This window comes from Hibiscus syriacus, unplaced genomic scaffold, assembly GCF_006381635.1.
Source record: "Hibiscus syriacus cultivar Baekdansim isolate YM2019G1 unplaced genomic scaffold, ASM638163v2 tig00113726_pilon, whole genome shotgun sequence".
NCBI classification, from domain to species: domain Eukaryota; kingdom Viridiplantae; phylum Streptophyta; class Magnoliopsida; order Malvales; family Malvaceae; genus Hibiscus; species Hibiscus syriacus.
Genome location: NW_024063472.1, coordinates 2,640,782 through 2,661,662, shown reverse-complemented (window position 1 = coordinate 2,661,662; position 20,881 = coordinate 2,640,782). Strand labels below are relative to the sequence as shown.

Sequence of the window (20,881 nt, the reverse complement as noted above, 5' to 3'; positions counted from 1 at the left end):
TGGTCGATTGGTCAAACGGGATGGTTCAGGCACACTGGTTCAGTCAGGTCGGCTCAATAACTTGAACAGACAGTTGTGAAACAACTCCCACATGCGTAGCGGTGGCGCGTGGGAAGGACTTCAGTGGGCGAAAAATTTCAAATCCAATTTTCAAGGCATGAGAAGTCTCGTATTAGCCTTATTTTACGATGATGAACGATGGAGACGTGATTCCCTGCAACATCGGAATGCTTCTCCCCTTCTCAATGACTAACGACGACGACGGTGGAGAAAACAATAACACCAAATGATAGGGAGTAACCAGACGAAGTGAACCATGCCAATGGTGAGCACACCGCAGCTTGGACGAGGGTGAATCAAGCAACAAAACCAAAGACCGAAATAGGAAGAATGAGAAAAATACCCACTTGCTTTAGGCGGTTTCAAACTTTTAAAAGAAAACAAGGAGGGAAAAGAAAAATATGGTGAGTGGAGAAGGGTGTTTTAAAAACCAACTAAAGGGTTATTTATAGAATAGATCCTTATACTATCAAAATTTTTCTTAAAGGCATCAAACCTTCATGATATTCACAACCAGTCACAACTTTTAAGATCCAAGATTTAACCCTTAAATTGGGGTGTGACATAATTATAATTGTAATTACTATTATTATTATTATTTTATAATTATTACACCTTCAAAAATAACTTTGAGAAAATATTAATTTCATGTTAGTCAAGATCTTCAAATAGAATCCTTTGGTTATCGAAGTCTCTAAGAAACTCATCCTTCGAGTAAATGAGTATTATAATCTCTGAGCCAATTACATTACATAGATAAAACATTTGATAGATCCATGTGATCTATTAGAGTGAAATCGAAGATTTGACGATCATATCTATTGAGCATGCTGACCTACGAGTAGTTATAATGACTATATTTGACACTATCAATTAAGATCACTACAAATACTCCCCAACCATAACTGACAAGGGAATCCTTTCTATTTCATTCTCTTCCATTCATATATTCTAACATTTGTCTTCATCTCTTTCACAAAGAAAATAAACCAAGGAATAAATCTACATCAACTACGATTCTTAATATTGAGAATAGGACGACTAAAATAATTTATTCATATCAATAAAATATTTACACAAATCTTAATATTTTGTATAATTAATTCATATAATTACTTTTTAAGAGATCATGTAAAATAAAATCAAAATACAAATATTAGGTACTTCAATTTTTTTCTATTTTCAGACTGGAGTCCCCTTTATACTAGAAAAACGGTCGGTTTTAATTACATCTATCATGTGACTTTAGCATATACTCTGATAAAAAAAAATTAATTTCTCCCTATCCCATTTATTTCGCTGACCTTTCTTCTCTCCCATCTCTTCATTTACAAAGCACAAATTTCCTTCCCTTTCTCACTGTCACTCCCTTCTCTTCATTACTTTTAGTTCATCATCAACATTATCTCTTTGCTTTCAAGTCTTATATAAAGATACAACCCTACTTTCTTCTTTCTTTGCTGATTCAGTTCTTCACACTATACACTTACTATGGGGAGATCTCCCTGCTGTGACAAAGTAGGGTTGAAGAAAGGGCCTTGGACACCTGAAGAAGATCAGAAACTCTTAGCTTACATCGAAGAACATGGTCGTGGAAGCTGGCGTTCGCTGCCGGCCAAAGCCGGTGACTAAACCCTAACCCTAATTTTTCTTGCATAACTTATAGTACAAGATAGATATTTTTTTCTCCCATTATTACTTGTCAATTCTTCTGTTCTCAGCTCATTCTGGACATCCTTTTGTTTTTAGGTCTTCAAAGATGTGGAAAAAGTTGCAGGCTAAGATGGACTAATTATCTAAGGCCTGATATTAAGAGAGGAAAGTTTAGTTTGCAAGAAGAACAAACTATCATCCAACTTCATGCCCTTTTAGGGAACAGGTAGTAAAAGCTCATTTCTTTAAGAATTTTTTTTTCTTAAATATAATTCGGAGCTTTCTGATCTTTGTTTTGAACACTTAGATTTTAATTACCTCTCAAATGTGAATTGCCAGTCTAATCTATTTATCACCTATTTTAACTTTGTTTTGTCCTTTCTTCTTTGTTTTGGTTTCGACCCTACAGATATTTAATTAAATTTGTGGTCTGTTCCATTTTACAATAAGTTTCTTCTGACATGATTTTAATAGAATACTGACTTTAAATGCAAAATTGGGTCTTCAATTCTTCATTAAAATACCATCGAAAATTAGTTTTTTTAAACAATTTTTTTGTCTTTAGATGAGTGAAGGATTGAAAACTTTCTAGGGTTTTGTGTAGAGGTTAATGTTATGGTGTTCTTTTTGTCATCAGGTGGTCTGCCATCGCCACTCACTTGCCGAAAAGAACAGATAATGAAATCAAAAACTACTGGAACACTCATCTTAAGAAAAGGTTGGCTAAAATGGGGATCGATCCCATCACTCACAAGCCTAAAAACGATGCTTTAATCTCCACTGCCGATGGTCAATCCAAGAACGCAGCCAATCTTAGCCATATGGCTCAGTGGGAAAGTGCACGGCTCGAAGCTGAAGCTAGACTGGTTCGAGAATCAAAGATTCGTTCTCGTTCACTTCAACGTCAGCAGTTCAACCCTCCTGGTTTCGCCCTTGAGTCTCCTACATCTACTCTTACTGTCTCCGAACCACTCATTGCAGGCCTTGGAGTGAGCCCTGTGCCGACGATCGAGTTCATCGGCACCACTTCGGGTTCGTCGGAGACGGCCGGGATTGTCAAAGAAGAAGGCGAACAAGAGTGGAAGGAGCTAGGAAGTTCAAGCAATTTGGGTGATTACAAACAGGGCATGGGGAATTATTTGTCCCCATTCACTTCTAGTCTTCATGCTATGACAGTTCCCATGGAGCCAAATAACATCAATGTTAATGTTGGGGGCATAATGGAGGAAGGCTTCACTAATCTTCTTCTCAACGATTCGATCGACCAGACTTTATCAGATAGTGGGAAAGAATCCGACGAAAACAGCGGAGGCAGCGGGGATGGCAGTGATTGCTTTGAAGATAACAAGAATTATTGGAATAGTATTCTGAATTTGGTGAATTCTTTCCCATCTGATTCACCAATGTTCTGAACAAGTAATTGTATTGCTGTTAAAAAGCTGTGAAATACCATCATATAATATATATCTACATCACTGTTTCCGCTACAAAGAAAAGGGGCTTTGATAACTTCACGCATTCCCTTATCTTTCTTCAAAAGGAACAATGCATAGCTCTTCATCAAATTAATTATTCTTGTTTTAGTTTATAGGAATTTTACATTCTGAGTTCACTTCAATGACATTTTTCAGCAGTTTATATATATATATAGTTTGTGTTTATTTCTCGCCACTCTGTACATCTAGATCATAAGCAGGAATGGTCTATGAAATATTCTATTGGATGGTACCGATAGTTAATATCGTTTTTTTAAAATATAATATTTTATGTACATATAGTGTATATTTTTATGCATTATCAAGGTATTAAATAATAGGGTAAAACAAAATAAAATATTCTCCTGGTCTATAGGGTGTTGTTTTATTGAGTCTTTTAACTATTAAAAGTTATTAAATGGTCCAATTATAGGACATTGTTTTGTTGAGTCATTTGACTTTTAAAAGTTATAAAATAGTCATCTGACTATTCATATGTTCCAAAATCTTCATTTTTTCATTAAAAAATTGAAGGTCATCTTAGCTTAACGTTAACATATTGACTGAGATATGATAGTCATTTGAGATTCCAAAATCAGATTTTATCATATCCCAGTCAGCATGTTAACGTCCAGCTTAGACTGTAGTCAAATTTTTAACTGAAAATGATGAGTTTAGAAAATAAGAATAATCTAGTGACAATTTTGTAACTTTTAAGAGTCGGGACTCAACAAAGCAACTCCTTATAATTAGGGATTATTTTGTAAATTTTAATAATCGGGAGACTCAACAAAATAAAACTCTATTAAAATAATAAAATTTTAATTTGAGTTATTAAAAATATTAAAATTATTTTCTCCTTAAAAATAAATTAATTTTTCCTAGATATATAAAATTATAAACAAAAATAATGATAATGATAATAATAATTTGCTTTTAAAATTTATAAATTAATACTATACTTAAAAGAAAATTATTTGTTTTAAATTTATATTACAAAATTTTAAAATTAAATAAAACTGAAATTTATCTTCAAAGTTCATTTCCTTTCTGTTAGACTATGACGGATAATTAATAAAGATATAATATAAAATATTTATGTGTATATGCATTTATGATAAGACTTTATTGCGGGTAGTTTCAGGTCACATTCTGCTAATATCAAGCACGAAAATTTATTGATATCTTTTTTATTTATTTGTTTTTCTTGTTCAGCTTTTGGTATAACTAACAAAAATTCAGTTCAAATGACATTAAAAGTAAAATTCAACTCAACAATTAACGTAGGTTTTTCCTCAAAATATATAATTATGATATTTTTACTACATATTTAGTAACTAAACTATCAGTTTTTAATTTGTTTTAATATCTAAACTTTTAATTTTTTTTAAAATTATATCTAACATTTAGTTTTTGTTTAATTTTAGTACCTCGTCGTAAAAAACTAATGCATTAAATATCTAAAGTATCAGTTTTAGTCCGTTTTAGTACATAAACTTTCAAATATTTTGAAAACTTAATATTAAATTTTCAACAAGTGTACTAAAATAAAACAAAAGGTAAACTTTAGGTATGGTTTTGAAAAAAAAATTGATGTATGTATTAAAACGGACTAAAACTAATAGTTTAGGTACTAAACACATAATTTATCTTATTTTTAATCAAAATATAATAGATTTAAACATGATTTGATAAATATCTTTTAAATATATAATTCGTTCAAAGAACGAGTATTATTTTAATAAAATATGATATCGGAAATTATTTTTTTAATAACATGAGGTGACTATAAGATATTGTTTGTTTATGTTATTTCTTAATCATTGGTAATTAGAGGTTACAAACAGGTCATTCAGATTGGGTTTGGGTTGAATCATTTCGTGTCTAGATTACATTCAGTTTAATTTTGTTTGGGTCAGATAGAGTTTGGTTCGGATTAAGTTTGGGTGTATAATAAATTGGGTCAGTTTGGGTATCGGGTCGGGTTGGTTCGATTATTTTTTGATTTGGGTTAATATTGGATCGATTGATTTTTGGGTCAGGTTAATATCAATTCAGTTAGATTTCGAATCGGAGTCAATATCGATTCAGTTGAGTTTTGGATCGGGTTAATATCGGATCGGTTGATTTTTGGTTTAGATTAGATCGACTTATTTTCAATTCGGGTCAATCTTTGAATCGGGTCAATTTGAGTTGAATGAGATACGAGTCTAATTAAGTATATATACAATTATTGATATATTCTTATAAAATGAAATCTAAAAAAAGAATGCAAGAGATGGAGAAGAGAGATTTTAGTGAGCAGAGAGATGGTTTGGACGTGCAAATCTATCCTTCCCTGGAGAGACTAGGGTCCCCGACAAACCAAGAAGAGCAACGAGCAACTAAGAAAGTTAAGAATCAGGAGGTAGATTCCATTACCTTGGGGATAAAGATGTAGCCAAGGACCAAGAAGATTTCAAGAAACCAGGAATGATATCGTACGCTAGCATGGTTGTAGGCAGCTCTCTACAATGGAAAAGAACCCCCTGTCAAGATGCAAGAAGAGGAAATCATATTCCAAAAAGGGGATGTTATGCTGGACAACTCGGGTAAATACTCCAAGATAAATTTTTCTGCCAGGGTTCATGAAATTATAGATAGTAATATATGTCGACACCGTTTTTCGTTCGGACGGAGAAAGACCAGTATCAACTTTAGGGTTTTCCTTTGAAAATAATTTTTGAAATGTGAGAAGTCGTAACTAATCATTTCAGGTGTGATTAAGACACCATAAAAACCGAGGGATTTTAATAAAACATTTTATTTTTATCAAAATATCAAGTTTTAAGGTATGCATAAATCCATAAATCAGGTTTGGTAGTCGGTTAAGCATGGGGAAGGATTAGCACCCCACAAGCGTCCAAAAATTGGTACCTAGTTGATTACACTATATTTAAAATCGAAAATTTTGAATTCGAACTATATTTAATTTAAAAATCATTACGAATGCAAAGTTAAAAAGGGTATTTGTTTATTAAGACCGATAGCATTCGCCCCCTAGCATGAATGCAAGAGATAAGCTATTATGCCGAATAACCGGACATTGCCTTAATTTCAGAAATCATGATGCAGTTTTGAAAAGGATGTCGACCTATTTCGGGAATCACCAGTAGTCACCCCTGAGCATACTTGCGGGAGATATATTATTAATTCCCTTATAAATGAACGTTGTCTTAGATTTAAAATAGAATGCAATCAAACAAATTTTTATTCATCCTAATTAAGCTAAGGGTAAATTAAGGTTTTTTCTAGCTTAAAGTGTCGAATTATGAAAATTAGAGAACCTAGAAGCTCAAGCCTAAAATGTAGATTATAATATTAACCCTATATGATTTTTAATCAATTATTGAATAGAATAATCGATATGGTCCCTTGAGATTTAGGCAAGGGCCATCAAGATTACTCCCTAAATTAAAAGACTAATTTGAAATCTAATATAAAATGGAGGCTCTAATATTAATTTAAACTAATTTTAAGACTCGAATAATTAAATTGAAACCTCGAGCAAAAGCGATGATCAAATTAAGAATTCTCTTAATTACAAAATTAAAGACTTAAACTAATAGAAAATTGAATCTAATGGTTTTAATCTAAAATTGAGATATTTATTCCAAGACAAATTAACAAGCATAAAATTATATATTAAAATTGAATAAATAAAAAATTTAAAAATTCAATGTTGCAAATTAAGATAGATAAATGAATCGATAAAAACACATATAATAAAAACTAATCTATTAAAAAAAAGTTATGAGACTAAAAAAAATAGAACAAGGAAAGAAAATTAAAAGGCATGCATTAAGTTGATTTCAAACAAAAATGAATGAAAAAAAGAAAGACAAAATTAAAAGGGACAAATGAAAGAAAAATCAACGAAAATTATGGATAATAAAATATTAAATATATGAAACTAGATTCTAGTGACATAACTAATTTTACGTAATAAATTATAGGAAAGACCAAAATAAAAAAACGTCCGACCACCCTGAACCGGTGGTCCCAACGGTGGTTAAAATCCAAACCACACATCTTTTACTCTCCAAGCCCTTTAGAAATCAAACCAACCAACCACTCGACCTAAACCCCTAAACAACCAAAGACCCCAAACCTAAAATCGAACTTCAATCCTAAAATGTAAGGGTTTACCTTCGGTGGTAAGGGTAAAATCTTTGCTCCGATGAAGCTACAGTGACCATATATTGCTAAAAGGTGAGCTTTTTCTCATTTTCCTCTCGTTTTTTTTTTATTTTTTTCATTCTTTTTCTCTTGTATGTTTTCTTTTCTTTTTTGTTTTCGAATCCTATATATGGTCTCTCCCTTTGTTCTACCGAATAGCCCCCTTCGAAAATGGCACTACAGCAAAACTGTTATGTACCGGCGTTTTTAGTGGCGTTTATTCCGCAAAAGTTAAACATATAACAGCGTTTACAATCCAAATGCCACAAATTGATTCTTTAGCGGCATTTTTTAACAAACGCTGCAATAGATTTGAAATATAGCGGCGTTTTTGGAAGGGTTATTTATAGTGGTGTTTTTCCAACAAACGCCGTAATGAAGAATACTTTTGTGTCGTTTTTAGAAAAACGCCATAAAAGGGTTAATCAATAGCGGTGTTTCTTGTAAAAACGCCGCAATAGAGTAGAAATTTTACGGCGTTTTCATCCCAAACGCCGCAATAGAGTGGTAAAGTAGCGGCGTTTATTCCTCAAATGTCGTAATAGGGTTTTTTTAAGTCGCATTTTTTGAATAAATGCCGCAATAAATAATACTTTAGCGTCATTTTTAGAAAAATGACACAATAGTGTTAAGTAATAGTAGTGTTTTTTGTATAAACGCAGCAAAAACATGTTATATAATGACGTTTTTTTAAAATGCCGCTAAATGTTAAATATATGCTTCACTCCTTTCTCATACCTGATCCCTAAAATCATTTCAACTCTTCTTCCCTCAAAGCTTCTTCTCTGGTACAACAACGACCCTTACACGATTCCAAGCGACGTCTCTTTTGTCTGTCTCGGCAACCAAATCAGCCCTCTCAGCGATGAACTATAACGCAATTGCACGGTTTGATCCCTCTTATCACTAATGTTCTTTTTCATTTTTGTTTTTGTTGGTATTTTGAAAATGGGAAAAAACCCAGAAAGCTAACGTTTTGAGAAAAAAATAGCTTTCAAATAGGAAAACAATATCTATACATAGTGTTTTACTGCTTTCGAATAGAAAAATAATAGATCTGCTTCCGAAAAGGGAAATAATAGATTTCGAAAACATGAACAAATTGTTGTGGTACGAAGAGCAGATGTAACCTTGAGTAAGATAAATTATCGTCGGAATGTCTACGTGGCGTATTTGCTCTGACAATGGATCAAATTATCGTTGGGAGGCTATCGGTCCGGTCTTGCCATCGAAACTCGATGATGACCTGAAAGGAACTCTTATTGCTCCATACCCTTCCATGGCCAATCTCCTACTTGAAGGTAATAATCTATGAATCTTTCAGCCTCTATATATTTTTTGTACACTCACTCAAAGTTCATAGATCGTACACATGTAATATCTTCGAAGCTTATTGAGAACGATGATAGAGGAGTGAATAAATACCCGATGTTTAGAACCGAAATTGGTAACTCTGTGGCGTTGAAAGAATCTTCAATTGCAAAAGCAATATCTATCCTCAATGCTCTCCGACCTTGTTTCGAACAGTCAAATGAGCTTTATTCTAGGATGTGAAATTACCAATAATGTGATCCTTGATCAAGAAACGATTCACTCTATGCGGAAAAAAAGGCAAGAAAAGTTGGATGGCCATTAAAATTGATCTCGAGAAAGCCTATATAGGCTGAAATGGTCATTTGTTAAAGATACTATCGAAGACATTGGTTTGCCAACCTTTCTTAGGCGAGTGATCATGGAATGTATTAGCACTACTACTACTCAAATAATTTGGAATCGTGAACTCACTAAACCTTTTAAATCAACTAGAGGTCTTCGACAGGGTAATCCCATATCTCCTTACTTGTTCATTCTTTTCATGGAAAAGCTATTAAACTCTCAGCGGATGGTCCTGCCATCTCCCACCTATTTTATTCAGACGACCTCATCCTTTTTGCTAAAGCGGAATTTGCTCAAGTAAATATTATGAAAGAGAGCCATAGAAAATTTTGTCTCAGTTCAGGACAGAAAGCGAGCCTTCAAAAAAACAAATTTTTTTTACTCGAGTAATGTCTCCTCCTCCTACAACCAGGACTTTTTTACCAGCAAACTGCGAATTCATGTTGTGGACAACCTTGGAAAAATATTTAGGGGTCCCCCTTATTCATGAAAGGATTACTAAAGATACTTATAGATATATTGTTCAACAAGTCAGAAATAGGCTCATTGTATGGAAGGCTAAGTCGTTGTCTTTGGCAGGGAGAATTGTGCTTGCGAGATCGGTCCTCACTGTTGAATAAACTTAAATGTGGATTTTAGTGGTTTTCTTTAAATTTAGAAGTTAATGGGAAAATAAAAGGTCAAGTGTTTAGTAGGTGAAAGGCCAAGGGGTGATATAGGAGTTAATGTCTTTTATGATATTTAATAGAATTTTTTTTGGTGGAGTAGTATCTAGTGCCCATATAAAGACCTTGTTGATTTCATTTGAAAACAACTCAAATGAAAACAAAATCACTTGGAAATAGTATAGTAGTTTTGGGTTAATTTGATTTCTATTTTATAAATTAGCATCATGGTCAATGACAAATGTGACGGGTCAAATGGCGCTACCACGACTAACGAAGGCAAACTACGAGAACTAAAGCATTCAAATGAAAGCTCTTATTGGATCTCAAGATGCATGGGAGGTGGTCAAAGAAGGTTTCGAAGAACCAACAACAACCATGGGATATACGGCGGCTCAAACCAAGGTGTTGAAAGAGGCACGATCAAAGGATAAGGTGACACTATACATGTTGTTCCGAGCCGTTGATGAGTCGGGCTTTGAGAAGATTTATGGTCCAGGTACTTCAAAAGAAGCGTGGGACATTTTAGGAAAAGTTTTCAAAGGAGTCGACCGAGTCAAGCAAGTGTGTCACCAAACTCTTCGTGGCTAGTTGGAAAGCATGAAGATGAAGGAGTCGGAAAGTGTATCCGACTACATAACGCGTGTACAAACCATGGTGAACCAACTCATTCGTAATGGCGAAGCATTAACCGATGCACAAGTTATGGAGAATATTTTGAGACCATTAACCGATAATTTAGAGAATTTTGTGTGCGTGATAGAAGAGTAAAAAGACCTTGCGACGCTCATAGTCAACGAGCTCGTCGGTTCTCTCGAGGCACACGACCAACGTAAGAAGAAAAAGAAGGAGAAGACACTCGAGCAAGAACTTCAAACAAATGCGTCAATTAAAGACGAAAATGTACTCTATTCTCAAAATTTTTGAGGTAGAGGGCGTGGCCGTAGAGGTCGTGGATATGGTCGCGATGGTCAAGTCGATAGTGATGAAGGGTACTATAAAGAGAAGGGACAATCAAGCCAACTAAATTGGCGTGGAAGAGGAATAGGTCAAGGAAGAGGTGGCCGATCAAACTATTCCAACATCGAGTGCTACAAGTGTTATAAGTATGGTCACTACATAAAGGATTGCAACTCTGAAAAATGTTATAACTGTGGTAAAGTGGGGAATTTTGCAAAAGATTGTCGAGCCAATAAAAAGGTGGAAGAAACAACCAACCTTGCCTTGGAAGACGAGCGAATGAAAGCTTTCTCTTGATGGCTCAAAATGAAGTCAACATTAACAATGACACTTTGTAGTACCTCGACTCGGGCGCAAGCAACCATATGTGTGGTCACAAGTACCTATTTAAAGATATGAAAAAGATTGAAGATGGTCATGTGTCTTTTGGAGAAGCATCAAAAGTGGTTGTCAAAGGTCGAGGTACAGTTTGTTATACAAAAGGATGGCTTGATAGGGTCAATCCAAGATTTTTATTATGTACCAGATCTCAAGACAAGCATTTTGAGTATGGGGTAACTCACAGAGAGAGGTTACTCGACACTTTTGAAAGACTGGGTACTACACTTGAAGGACAAGCAAGGGCGTCTAGTTTCTCGAGTCGAGATGGGCAGAAATTGGATGTACAAACTGAATTTGAGAAGCATACGAGAAAAATGTTTACGAATCGACGTAGAAGACAATGCATCGTTGTGGAATCTCCGCTTTGGTCACTTACTTCTTGGTGGTCTAAAAGAGTTAGAAAAAAAGAACATGGTGCACAGGCTACCAGATATAGATTATGAGGGAAAATTTTGTGAAGAATATGTGCTTGTCAATCAATCAAAAATCTCGTTTCAAAAGAAGGCAGAATATCGCACTAAACATCCTCTTGAGTTGATTCATACCGACATATGTGGACCAATCACCCATGAATATTTCAACAGTAAAAGGTATTTCATTTCCTTCATCGATGATTTCTCATGAAAAACTTGGGTTCATTTTTTGAAAGAAAAATCTGAGGTATTTGAGGTGTTAAAAAAATTCAAAGTGATGGTAGAGAAGGCAACTGGTAGACACATCAAAGTCGTGGTTCTGATAGAGGTGGCGAGTATACTTCGATGGCTTTCATGGAGTATTGCGAGGAGCAAGGCATAAGGAGATTTCTAACCGCACCATAATCTCTTCAACAAAACGGTGAGGCTGAGAGGAAGAATCAGACCATTCTCAACATGGTTCAATCAATGCTCAAGAGCAAGAAGATGCCGAAGGAATTCTAGGCAGAAGCCGTGCAATGTGCCATCTATGTACAAAATCGATGTCCACATGTGAAGTTAGACGATCAAACACCACAAGAGGCATGGAGCGAACAAAATCCAACATTTTCTCATCTCAAATTGTTCAGTAGTGTTGCTTATGCATACGTACCGGATCAACGAAGAACGAAGCTCGAAGACAAAAGTAAAAAGTATATTTTTATTGGGTATGATGAGAAGACAAAAGAGTACAATTTATTTGATCTGATAAGCAAGAAAGTGATGGTGAGTTGTGATCTGCGAATAAATAAAGCAAGCGAGTGTGACTAGAACAATTCCATAAAGGCTATCATCGAAGTTGGAGAATTATCAGCCACCAACAAGCATACCAACAAACTCTGAAACTACCGATGATGAAGATGAACCACAACAACCCAAAATATAAAGTTTGCAAGATTTGTATGATTCGACAAATGAAGTACACCTTGTATGTGTTTTGGAAGATGCTGAAAATATCAGCTTTGAAGAGGCGTTGCGAGACAAGAAGTGGCAAACTGCCATGAATGAGGAGATTGAAACGATTGACCGCAACAACACATGGGAGCTAGTAGAATTGCCGAAAGGAATTTAGCCTATTGGTGTGAAGTGTCTGTTCAAGAAAAAGATGAATGTTCAAGGCGAGATAGAACGGTACAAAGCGCGACTTGTTGCGAAGGGGTACAAGAAAAAGGCATGCATCGACTGTGTGTTTGCTCCTGTTGCAAGAATGGAGATAATTCGATTACGCATTTCACAGGCTTCTCAATTTAAATGGCCGATATTTCAAATGGATGTCAAGTTATCATTCTTGAATGGTGTGCTCGAAGAAGATGTCTACATCGAACAACAACCTGGGTACGTAAAAGTCGGAGAAGAGAATAAGGTGTTAAAGGCGCTTTACGGTTTAAAGCAAGCACTACGGGCATGGAATACACATATCGATACATATTTTAAGGATAATGGGTTCAAGAAATGTCCCTACGAGCATGCCCTTTATGCAAAGAAGAATGGAGGTAACGTGTTATTTGTTTTTCTTTATGTTGGTGATCTCATTTTTATGGGTAACAATAATGAGATGATAGAAGAGTTTAAGGGCACAGTGACACGGGAATTTGAGATGACAGATTTAGGCTTAATGCAAAATTTTCTTGGTTTAGAGGTTAGACAAGTAGAGATGAGTATTTTTGTATCATAAGAGAATATGCAAAAGAGATTTTGAAGAAATACAATATGGAAAATTGCTACCCGATATCAATACCAATGGAACCAGGTGCAAAAATCTCGAAGTTCGATGGAGGGGAATGTGTCGATGCGAGTAGATATCGGAGTTTGGTAGGAAGCCTTCACTATCTCACTTGCACAAGGCCAGATCTTTCACTAAGTGTCGGCATTGTAAGTCGGTTCATGGAGGAGCCGATTTATTCACATTGGAAGGCGTTGAAGCGAATCCTATGGTACATTCAAGGAACGGTGTCACTCGGGTTGTTATGCTCAAAATCAGAAGATTACAAATTGGTTGGGTACTCCGACAGCGATTGGTGTGGAGACATAGACGATCGGAAAAGCATATCGGGATATGTGTTTTTTATGGGAGATATTGTGTTTAGTTGGCTTTCAAAGAAGCAACCGATCGTGACGCTCTCGACTTATGAAGTTTAATATACGAAAGCATATTGGTGTGTATGTCATGCGATATGGCTTAGAAATTTGTTGAGCAAGATGGAGCTAAAGCAACTAGGTGCAACCGTGATTCATGTTGACAGCAAATCAACAATTGAGTTGGCAAAGAACTCGGTGAACCATGAAAGAAGCAAACACATTGATGTTCGTTTTCATTTTTATGCGAGATCATGTGAAGGAAGGAAGTGTGGAATTGGTGCATGTAGCAACTCGAAAGTACTTCTCGACAAATACAAGAAGATGATTGGCATGACGGATGGTAGAAACATTTAAGTTTACGGGGGAGTTTTGTTGAATAAACTTAAATGTGGTTTTTAGTGGTTTTCTTTAAATTTAGAAGTTAATGGAAAAATAAAAGGTCAAGAGTTTTAGTAGGTGAAAGGCCAAGGGGTGATATAGGAGTTAATGGTCTTTTATGATTTTTAATAGAATTTGTTTTTTTTTGTTTTTTATAGAATAGTACCTAGTGCCTATATAAAGACCTTGTTGATTTCATTTGAAAACATCTCAAAGGAAAACAAAATCACTTGGAAATAGTATAGTAGTTGTGGGTTAATTTGATTTCTATTTTACACTCACTGCCATTCCGTATTATACTATGCAGTCTACCCATCTTCCCAAAGGCACCTGTAACGAGCTCGAAAGATTGGCCTATAATTTCATTTGGAGGCATACTAATGAGAAAAAAGGTCCGTGTAGTAAACTAGGACAATCTTTGCTATCCGGCCAATAGAGGGGTCAAGGGCTAAAAATATTTAGGCTTCAAAATCAGGCGTTTTTATTAAAACTTGCTTACAAGCTGTCTAACAGGTGTGATATTATGTGGGTGCAGGTTATGCGAAGCAAATATAAAATGGTAAGCTCAACCCCGGATGAATTACAGAACCAAAACAGATCACACATATGGAGAAGCATCTGCCCGCCTTCAAAAGAAACTAACATGGAACATAGGAAACAACAATAACGTGCGATTTTGGCAGGATGACTGGCTGGGAAAGCTTGGCCCCCTAACCAAATACTGTATTCTAACTTGGCGGGTAGCAAATGATTATTCCAGAGTTGGGGACTTCGTTTTACCAAAAGATAACTGCGACTAGAACAAATTAAACTATTGTCTTCCTGAGCAAGTCATTAATACGCTAAGAGCAACTCCACCTTCCTTGGATGAGAATCTCGTGGACACTCTAGGTTGGTTAGCCTCTAAGAACCGAATTTGTACTGTTAAGTCAGCTTACAATACGCTTGCCAATTTGAATTAGGTGTTTGAGGATAAAGTTTAGGATATAATAAGCAAACAAGACAACCTACCTAGAGTCAAAACCTTCATGTGGCTAGTTAAAAAAGGGAAGCTTTTGACCAACTCGGAGAGAGCTAGAAGACAATTGACAGTTGACGACAGCTTCCCCATGTGTGGTTACGAGACCGAAGATATTAGCCATCCACTGAGAACTTGTCCCGTAACGCTCTCAGTTTGGACGCAATTATTAGAGTCTTCCAACATGTAGAATTTTCTAGGATGCAATATCAAAGATTGGATATCCGATAACTTAATATCTACTAGGTCTCCATCAAATAAGGTTGAAAATTGGCCTACATTCTTCAGCTTAGTTTTATGGGCACTCTGGAAAAGAAGGAATCAATATATATTCGACCCAAAGATGCTAGAAAGGGAATCGATCATCGAGAAAGCCCTCCGTCAGCCAAAGGATATAGAAAAAAGCTAAGACAGTACAAAATCTTTCATCAATGGATGATGTAAAAAGAACAAGCATGTGGCAGCGACCGGAGCTTCACTGGTGTAAAGTTAATACCGATGGCGTTAGGTGACAATACCATGGAGGTAACATGAGGAGTGGTAGCACGAGACCACGATGGCGTTTGGCTTTGGGGATACACCAGGAAGGTTGGATTCTACTCTACACTTGAAATTGAGTTGTGGGGTAAATATGAAGGATTACATCTATCTTAGAGATCGGGAGAAGGACATGTCATCTTAGAGTCGGATAATAGAGAAGCAGTCAACGTGGTTAATGAGAGATTAGTGAAGAGAATACAACTCACGATTCTGCAACATATTAAATCCCTGCTGAAGAATAATTGGTTTGTCTCCATCAAGCATATACCAAGTAAATATGTCAGCGGATATTGTAGCAAAACATGCGTGGGCATGTCAGGATGAAGAACAGTTACTACAAGATCCCGCGGATGGTGTAAAGGATAGCCTGAAACTAAACAAGATGGGTAGTTAGCCGAGTTGTAAACCTCCTTTGTTCAATAAAATTTTTTTTGATATATTCTCGTAAAAATGTCTATCTATCTTTTAATCTTATCATTTGATTTTAATTTCAACTTTCAATCGTTTAATATTTTGAATTAAATCATTCTTTAGAGGTGATAATTTGACTCAAACTATATCTTATAATGCGTGTTAGAGTTTATAGAATTTTATATTGATATGATTCAAAAAGTTTATAGTGATAACTATTTGGTAAAAATATTTTTTTATTATAAATTTCATTTTTAATTAAAATTTCAACCATATGTTTAATGTTTAATTATAAATGTATTATTTTATTTTAAAAAATAATACCCTAGTAAATTTTGTAATATTTTAGTTATAAATCTAATATTTTATCAAATTATTAATATTGTTTAAATTAATTTATTATTTAAAATAACTTCCATATGAATTAAAGTGAATTTTCTTTTATATATTAATATATATTATTTCTTTGATTTTTGTGTTTTATGTTAATTGTGTTTATAAAAAAAGTGTTTTTTAAAGTTAATTATGATATACCATCTAAGTGATGATAGTTAAAGTTAATCATATAAAATAAACTTTTGGATAATAACTTGATTTTATAATCCTTCGTATAAAATAATTTTTTATTTTTTTAGAAATTATCATATCAAATATGGAGACGATCTTTTAAACGAAAAAAACAATATTAAATCATTAAATTATTATCAAATGAGGTACTGATGATCATTAAACTATTATCAAATGCGGTGATTAACTTTTAAAATAATGCAGAGAATAAAAATGCATCATTTTACTAGTAACCGTATTGTTAATTAATATATAATAAAAATCAATTATTTAGTCACTTTTACTCATTTATTGAGTTAAAAATCGGGTCAATATTCGGTTCAAATTAAATTTTGATAAATTAAATTCGGATTGCTTTGGATTTGGGTTACTTTTGATTCATGTTACTTTTGATTCAAATTATTTTCGGTTCAGGTTAACTTTGATTCGAGTTACTTTTGGATTGGGTTAAATTCAGTTCGGTTTGCTTTCGGTTTGAGTTATTTTCAGTTCGAATCAAATTAGATATGAGTCAATATTGGTCCAACTAAAATGTGGACCAGTTTTGGTTCAGGTCAGATATAGTTTGAGTTCCGTAGTCATCATATTCGAGCCTATAAGGTATCGGGTTGGGTAAATCGGTTTGAATAATCGGTTTTGAGTCAAGTTTGCCATATCTATTGATAACACACATACTTATAGATATGTTTACTCAAATCTAAGAGTTTAAAAAAAAATACTATCTTTAATCAATAAGATCGCTAAGTGAGTTATAAACCAAACCAAAACCGATAGAAAGTTATAAATCTCCTAACATTTGTGGTAATTATGTTATAAATATGTCAATTCTTTTCTCCCGGTTCGAGAACAAAGTACGGCTTAACTAATTAAAATCATTGAAAAATGGAGGACCTTCTTAGTAATAGATGAATAGCCGTTTAGATCTAGGTTGGGATAACTGAAAATCGACAACCTTCATTGCTAACTGTCTAGCTGTTTTTGGAAGACAACATAAATTAAGTAATAAAAACCATTGAAAAAACAAAACGAAGAACAAACTTACAGGTAAACATTGAATGTGGGATCAAACCCCAACGCTTTGCTGTACTTTAGAAAACACACAAGCCTTTATAACTTATTGTTTTCTAAGAAGAAAAACCTTATCTCACTCTGAGTTCACCCCACAACTATCTTGTTTAACACTGTTTTTTATTTTGCTTGATTCAATCATGATATTTTCACTAGTAAATTAATGATGTCATCACAACAAGAAATCTCTCAAAAAAATTCTAACTCCGCATTCACTAAAGTATTTTAACCTTTTTTTAATCCAAAGTTCATTGTGAAATCGTACATCTTAAACCTAGAACATGCTTCATATCACCTACTGTTTAAAAAATCACATCAAATATCTTAGTCGTGATTGTGTCAATATATATATATATCCATTATTTCCCTCCCAAAAACATCACCTATAGACAAAAGTTTATACGTCGTCGACTAGTCCCAATTGAGACTCATGAAAACTAGTAGAGTCAAGAATTTGATACTAGCATTGTCATATCTTCTTCCATTAGTCTAAGTATTGGTGTTTGGTTATAATCCATGCATAACTTCTGCATTAATCTTAGCAACCTCTCGAAACATTCCAACATTTATCCTAAGGATTCTATAGTTGCCCCCCCCCCCAATTGCATGTAACAATGTGCTTAGATACATGTCTTGAGCCTTTGCAAGTGTCATTAATCTCGGGATTCCTTTTGTTTTGCATATAATGCTTCACCTGTAACTTACAATTGTAAAATGCAATTGTCAATGTCTTCTCTACCTCGGCCTATTTTTCTTCCTTATACAAACTTGCCTCTGATTCCTCTTGTTTCTTGTACAACTTTCAGTTGGCTTCTTGCACCTAAAAAAAAAGTAAAATGACTCTTGTTTAGGCTGTGTTAGATATGAGTTTGTACAACTTTGCTTAATTTTTTCTATATCTAAAGAATAAAATCCATATTGAAATGTGCATGACTGTGATCAATACAAAGCTACATTGTCTGTATAAAAATCTATTCAATGTTTTCTCACAATGAACATTTGTAATTAATCAAAGTCAAACCAAACAAAGTATAAAAATATACCTTTGTTTCATAATCGATGCTAGCTTTACTAAAAAAACACTCATGTTGGGTTACGATTACATTATTCGCACAAGGGGCATTTTCACGTTCACAAACGTGATGCTGGCTTTAGTTTTTATTTCATTGTAATGTGTCCTCGTCACCTCTTGCCCATGATCTCAAATCATGAGATGAAGCTAATAGTTATTGATGGAAGAATCATCAATATAAATAGTCAATAAGCCCTAAGCATCATTACAAATAATTCTATTTTCAATATAACTAATCCATTTCAATATTTGCATAGATTGTATTACAAGTAAATAAACTAACAAGTTAAAAGAAAAATATCACCAGGGATTTGACCATATTAGAATCATCTATTCTAATATCTAAACCAGCTATGTGAAGGTGATAAGTATTACAATAGATATACTAAGGATAAACACCTAGCCTATTTATAACATTTCTTTAAGATAACTATATAATTGACCAATACAATATCTCACTTTTTCTTGATTACAATGGATTTATAGAAAAAAATAAGACAAACTGTAATGGATATGTTGTGAATTGCTTAGTAGCTCTTAGTTAACAAAGTCTTTATGGGTTCAAGCTCTCAAAATAATTTTTATACAATGAATCAAATTTCTAATACCTTCTGAGTTTTGAGTTACTCTAAGGTTGAAAATCGAGTTTGTGACATATACTTGGATGTCGTTAAGTGTTCACCCTAAACATAACGTTAATATCAAAATGTAAAAAAAATAATAATTCAATGATCAAAATAGAAACACGATAGTAGTATGTTTGGGACTAACTCAAAAAGTCCTTTTTAGGTTGGTTAATTCTCTCTAAAATTTCATTAGGAAACAGAAAATCAAAACACCAAAGTAGCCATTTTGAAAAGAAAAGAACATTACAAATAGAGTTCCAAATAGAGTTCCAAATTATTCATGGGGGGGTCATTACTTATATATCAAAACGAAAGTTCAATGCCCAATGGATACACCAAAATAAAACTAGGAAAAATCACTATAAAAGTAGGTCTAACCACACGATTTATGCTATGGTATCCAGGCCCTGCAGTACATCGGCCTTCAACTCTGAAGCTGAATCGAACCAAGTTATCCTCGATCCCGTACGTCGTCCTCTCAGCTTGGCTAAGATCCCTGTTTCACATTACCACTCAAACAGGGGACATATATCATGTAATTCGAAGCTTGGTAAAGCTTTCCATCTATGCCTTGGGAGATCAACAATAAAAGTAAACGCATAAATTGGCATACCAGAAGGACATAATAGCTGGCTGATCAACAATACTTTCACACCCACCAAAGGATGGAGCAATGGTATCTTCAATGCATCAACAAACTTGATGGTGGTCATCAGATCTCCATCAACCTCAAAACTGACCACACCACCAAAGTGTTATGATGGCAGGAAAGTTAGGGTTTGATTGTAGTGAATTGGGGGAAATTTCGAAGAGAAGAATTGAGAAGCAACAGAAGAATTTGGGAGAGAATCGAACGAAATTAGGGATTTAAAGGGGGGCTAGGGATTGACATTCGATCTGAAGATTTGAGAATCGAAGTGAAGACAAAAGAGGGATGCAGAGTATGAGATACGGCTGAGGGTATAGGAGGGGGTGTGTTAGTGGGTTTATTATGTCTTACCCGATTTAAGTTACTGGTGGGCTTATATGTGGGCTTGAGTCTGATAGAATTATATTAGGAGAGAAGTTTGGATGGTGAGTCAGCAGAGGCAGTTATTTTATTAGATATTCTGTATTGACAGTTGGTACTAGTAAATATATAATTTGTACCAATCCTTTAAGGATTTTTATCTTATGAATGAAGAACTTTTTTTGTACCTAAACTCTCTATTTCTGAAATCCCTAAAATTCTTCTACATTCTTATCCTAAATCATAACAAATTGGTAATCAGAGCTGAGTTTTTTGATCCAAAATCAATTGTTCACACTGGGAAAGATAAGAAAAATGCAGAAAACTAGAACCACAGAGGTACCAGAACAAGTAGCACTGGAGGTGAAGAAGGAGACCTTACCATCCTGGTGGGCTGGGCAGAAGGCAGAGCTGGAAAGAAGGATTCAAACATTGGAAGAGGGAATGACTGAGAACAGAGGGTATTTGCAGAGGATCCTACAGCTGTCAATCAGGCAACTGAGGAAACAGATTCACCTCAGACAGTGAAGAAACAACCACCACCAGCTGTAATACAAAACAAAAATAAAGGTAAACAACCATGTTTAATTACG

The 20,881-nt window shown here is 34.5% G+C and overlaps 2 protein-coding genes across 2 annotated transcripts; both read left to right on the top strand.

Moving 5' to 3' along the window:
• The first annotated feature begins 1,377 nt into the window (after positions 1-1,377).
• On the top strand, positions 1,378-19,837 carry LOC120187921 (transcription factor MYB16-like). The gene is made up of 5 exons (XM_039191516.1): positions 1,378-1,684; positions 1,810-1,939; positions 2,351-3,129; positions 8,763-8,772; positions 19,826-19,837. The coding sequence occupies exons 1-3, from the start codon at positions 1,552-1,554 to the stop codon at positions 3,123-3,125; spliced, it is 1,038 nt and encodes a 345-aa protein (XP_039047447.1). The 5' UTR covers positions 1,378-1,551; the 3' UTR covers positions 3,126-3,129; positions 8,763-8,772; positions 19,826-19,837.
• LOC120187826 lies at positions 5,467-10,984 on the top strand. Its single transcript, XM_039191437.1, has 4 exons — positions 5,467-5,595; positions 5,689-5,779; positions 10,059-10,226; positions 10,656-10,984. The coding sequence occupies exons 1-4, from the start codon at positions 5,467-5,469 to the stop codon at positions 10,982-10,984; spliced, it is 717 nt and encodes a 238-aa protein (XP_039047368.1).
• Positions 19,838-20,881: the final 1,044 nt, after the last annotated feature.

Excerpts from the sequence above, each read along its gene's own strand:
- LOC120187921 (XM_039191516.1), top strand. The coding sequence starts at position 1,552 with ATGGGGAGATCTCCCTGCTGTGACAAAGTAGGGTTGAAGAAAGGGCCT. Across the intron at positions 1,685-1,809 it reads TTCGCTGCCGGCCAAAGCCG|GTCTTCAAAGATGTGGAAAA; the intron begins GTGACTAAACCC and ends TTTTGTTTTTAG. Across the intron at positions 1,940-2,350 it reads CATGCCCTTTTAGGGAACAG|GTGGTCTGCCATCGCCACTC; the intron begins GTAGTAAAAGCT and ends TTTTGTCATCAG.
- LOC120187826 (XM_039191437.1), top strand. The coding sequence starts at position 5,467 with ATGGAGAAGAGAGATTTTAGTGAGCAGAGAGATGGTTTGGACGTGCAA. Across the intron at positions 5,596-5,688 it reads AGAAAGTTAAGAATCAGGAG|GCAGCTCTCTACAATGGAAA; the intron begins GTAGATTCCATT and ends GCATGGTTGTAG. Across the intron at positions 10,227-10,655 it reads TGAGAAGATTTATGGTCCAG|GTAGAGGGCGTGGCCGTAGA; the intron begins GTACTTCAAAAG and ends AAAATTTTTGAG.